Source organism: Octopus bimaculoides, chromosome 1 (genome assembly GCF_001194135.2).
Source record: "Octopus bimaculoides isolate UCB-OBI-ISO-001 chromosome 1, ASM119413v2, whole genome shotgun sequence".
In the NCBI taxonomy this organism is placed as follows: Eukaryota; Metazoa; Mollusca; class Cephalopoda; order Octopoda; family Octopodidae; genus Octopus; species Octopus bimaculoides.
The window spans coordinates 3,025,623-3,029,518 of record NC_068981.1 but is presented as its reverse complement, the minus strand read 5'-3'; the positions used below and the strand labels follow the sequence as shown (position 1 = coordinate 3,029,518).

Below are 3,896 nucleotides of genomic sequence, written 5' to 3'. Positions count from 1 at the left end.
AGTGTGATCATTGCCAGAGCATCTGTCTGGCTTCCGTGTCAGTGGCACGTAAATAGCACCATTTGTGCGTGATCGTTACCAGCGTCGCCTTACTGGCACGTGAAAGAACATTCGAGCGAGGTTGTTGCCAGTGCCTCTGGACAAGCTCCTGTGCAGGTGGCATGTAAAAAACCATTTTGAGTGTGGCCATTGCCAGTACCGCCTGACTGGCCTTCATGCCGGTGGCACGTAAAAGCATCCACTACACTCTCGGAGTGGTTGGCGTTAGGAAGGGTATCCAGCTGTAGAAACTCTGCCATCTTTCCATGCCATCTTCATTTGATGAATTCGTATTATTGAGCCATACATCACAGTTGGATCCCCTTTCTGTTGCTAATCTTTATCTGTTTTGCATTTAAGGGATTTTTAATTCTACTTCTCTTCAATGGTGCACAGCTAAGAAGCACTTTGTTGGCAAAGAATATCAACAAAGGTCACTGCCTTTTTAGCTGAACACAATTGTGCAAAGATGCAGAATGTAAAGATTCACATGCACGTACACATGCATGCTTGCACACACACGCGCACGCACGCACGCACGGTTGTGTTTTTCACTTGTGTGACAATGATGTTCATTTACTGTCATTGTGAAGTCTAGATAAGGACTCACACACACACACACACACACACACACACACTCGAGCTTATACAACAGGCATCTTCCAGTTTCCGTCACAAGGCTTTGGCCAGCCTGAGGCTATAGCAGAAGACACTTGCCCAAGGTGCCACTCAGTCGGCAAGTATGCACTTAACCATACATCCATGCCTGCAACTAGTCACACTCTACCTTTACTGTTAATTATTCATTGATATTGTTTATTCTGTTTGTAGAGACATCGGAAAATTAACCAGTGTTTGTCAGAAGAACTGGAAGGTGGAGTCCATGCCCTCTCTATAACTGTAAGCAGATTGTTTCATAATTTTTTGTTGGCAACCTAGAAAAATATCTCTTGTTTAGTTGCATACAGTATCATGAATATTTTAGACAGAGAATAAACTGAGTCTGTTCCTCTTACTGACCTTCTACCCATTTTGGGGTGCCCATCTCTTATGACCAATTTCTTTCCTTGTCTCATGGGATTTTTTTTATCAGATTTTAACAATAGTAATGTTTACTTTTAATTTTTTCAAATCTTTTTGGATCATTTTCATCAAAATACAGTACTGTTTTTTTAGTACTTTTTATCCTTGTGAAGGTACATGGCTCAGTGGTTAGTGCGTCGAGCTTACGATCGTGAGATTGTGATTTCGATTCCCAGACCAGGCTGCATGTTGTGTTCTTGAGCAAGACACTTTATTTCACGTTGCTCCAGTTAACTCAGCTGTAGAAATGAGTCGTGGACATCACTGGCGCCAAGTTGTATCGGCCTTTACCTTTCTCTTGGATAACATTAGTGGTGTAGAGGGGAGGCTGGTATGCATGGGCGACTGCTGACCTTCCATAAAACAAGCTTTCCCGGACTTATGCCTCAGAGGATAACCTTCTAGGTGCAATCCCAAGGTCATTCATGACCAAAGGGGGTCTCGGTAGAGTTTCTACAGCTGGGTGCCCTTCCTAACACCAGCCACTCTGAGAGTGTAGTGGGTGCTTTTACGTACCACCAGCACAAGGGCCAGTCAGGCGATACTGGCAACGGCCACGCTCAGGTGGTGTTTTTTACGTGCCACCTGCACAGGAGCCAGTCCAGCGGCACTGGCAACAACCTCGCTCAAATGTTTTGTTCACGTGCCAACGCCACAAGTACCAGTAAGGCGACGCTGGTAACGATCATGCTCAAATGGTGCTATTTACGGGCCACTAGCACAGAATCCAGAAAGCTGCTCTGGCAATCATCACGCTCGGATGGTGCTGTTAGCACTCCATTGGCATGGGTGCCAGTCATCGAATTTGGTTCATCTAAGAAATGTAAAGTAGGTGAGTCTGCAATTTATCAATCACGAAGGTGGTTAGCAGAATGAGGTCGTAAATTAAAGAATAGTGAAAAGGCATTTCTGTTCTAGAGATGTCATTAAACAATCTTGCTCATAAAGGCTGGTTCTGGCAAAACAGGCTTGTAGATCAGCAGAGAACAGGTGCCAAGTATGATATTTTACACTATTGAAACATACTTGAAGTTTGTAGACCAGCAGAGAGTAAGTGCCAAGCATTATATTTTACATTATCAAAACATATTTGGAGATAGTTTCTGATGTTTTTCTAAAAGAAAACATATTCTATGTCATGTTGTTTAATGCACTAAAGGAGTGACATGGTTAATAAATTCCAGGGTTACTTATTCGTTTACTTAATTTTACTTGATTAAAGTGCTCTGAGTAATGCAGAACTAATAGTATATTAGCTTTAATTATGGGAGATCCAGCCAATTATATTCCACAGAAAATAACTTAAAGAAAACTGCAGAGAACAGTTCAAGTTTCTGTGAAATTTCAGGGGAGAGGGAAAAACAGGAGAGGAAGTAAAAGAAAAGAAGTTTATATGGAGAGACAGCCATAACCACAGTGTCAGAAATCTTAACCTATAAATACTTGAATAAAAACAGAATAGGATAAATCGTGATACACATATTGTTTTGAGCTGAGTGGGGGTGCTAGATTCCCTTGTTCGAAAATATAAGGACACAAATTGTGTCGTATAGCCAGCTTGAGACGATGTCTCCTGGGGCTAAATTACAGCAACATTCGTCCTAAACCAGGAGTGCCATGTTATGTTGGCAAACAATCTTTACTCCAAAGTGCTGTTGTTGAACATCTCTCATAAGATTTTAAAATAGTAATTTTCTAATATAAGAAAGTTGTACGGATAGAATGTGAGCATTTGATCCTTAATTCATCTGATGTATTAATAACAATCATCATCATCATCGTCGTCGTTTAACGTGTGCTTTCCATGCTAGCATGGGTTGGACGATTTGACTGAGGACTGGTGGACCAGGAGGCGACACCAGGCTCCAATCTGATTTGGCAGAGTTTCTACAGCTGGATGCCCTTCCTTACGCCAACCACTCTGAGAGTGTAGTGGGTGTTTTTACGTGCCACCGGCACGAAGGCCAGTCAGGCGGTACTGGCAACAGCCACGCTCAAAATGGTGTATTTTACATGCCACCTGCACAGGAGCCAGTTCGACGGCACTGACAACGATCTCACTCTTTACACGTGCCATCCGACACAAGTGCCAGGAAGGCGATGCTGGGCACGATTTCGCTAAGATTTCCAACAATTCCAAATAGCAGAAACTGCAACCATACAATGGGCTTCTTTCAGTTTCCATTTACCAAATCTACTTACAAGGCTTTGATTGTGAGAGTGCTATGCAGTGGGACTGAACCGGGAACCATGTTGTTGAAAGGAACTTCTCACCACAAAGCTATTCTTGCATCTATAGCTACATCTATACTCCTGTACAATGAGCTTTCATACAGTTTTCCTCAATCACTTGTATTCACAAGGCTTTGGTCAGCCTATGACCATAGGAAAAAGACATTTGTCAATGGTTCTACACATGCAGTGTTCATATTTCAGTATCCTGTAATATTACACTTCACTCACAAACACCATACAGTCTGCCTTCAAAGTGAGAGACTCTTTCCTGCCAGCAGAGTTAATAGCTTTAGCCTCTGTGATTTAAGTACAGTTACTTCCATTGTAAATGAGGTTGTTTAAATAACAAGAGATGTCAACCAGTTCTGTGGAATCCTACCAGGCGTTTAAAGAATGCATTCCATGGCTACTATTATTGGTAAATACTCTTGTACATCTACTACATACAAAATCCTTTTCTCTCAAACTGCCTGTGATCCCACCATGCATATGTATGTGTGTGTGTATGTGTATATATATATATATATATATATATATAT

The 3,896-nt window shown here is 41.9% G+C and overlaps 1 protein-coding gene across 1 annotated transcript in view; it reads left to right on the top strand.

Moving 5' to 3' along the window:
• LOC106880095 (DNA-binding transcriptional regulator BolA) overlaps positions 1-3,896 on the top strand; it is a 32,547-nt gene that overhangs the window by 26,248 nt on the left and 2,403 nt on the right. Inside the window, exon 7 of the mRNA XM_014929912.2 lies at positions 871-939. Coding sequence (XP_014785398.1) covers positions 871-939 — 69 coding nt within the window. The remainder of the gene's footprint in view (positions 1-870; positions 940-3,896) is intronic.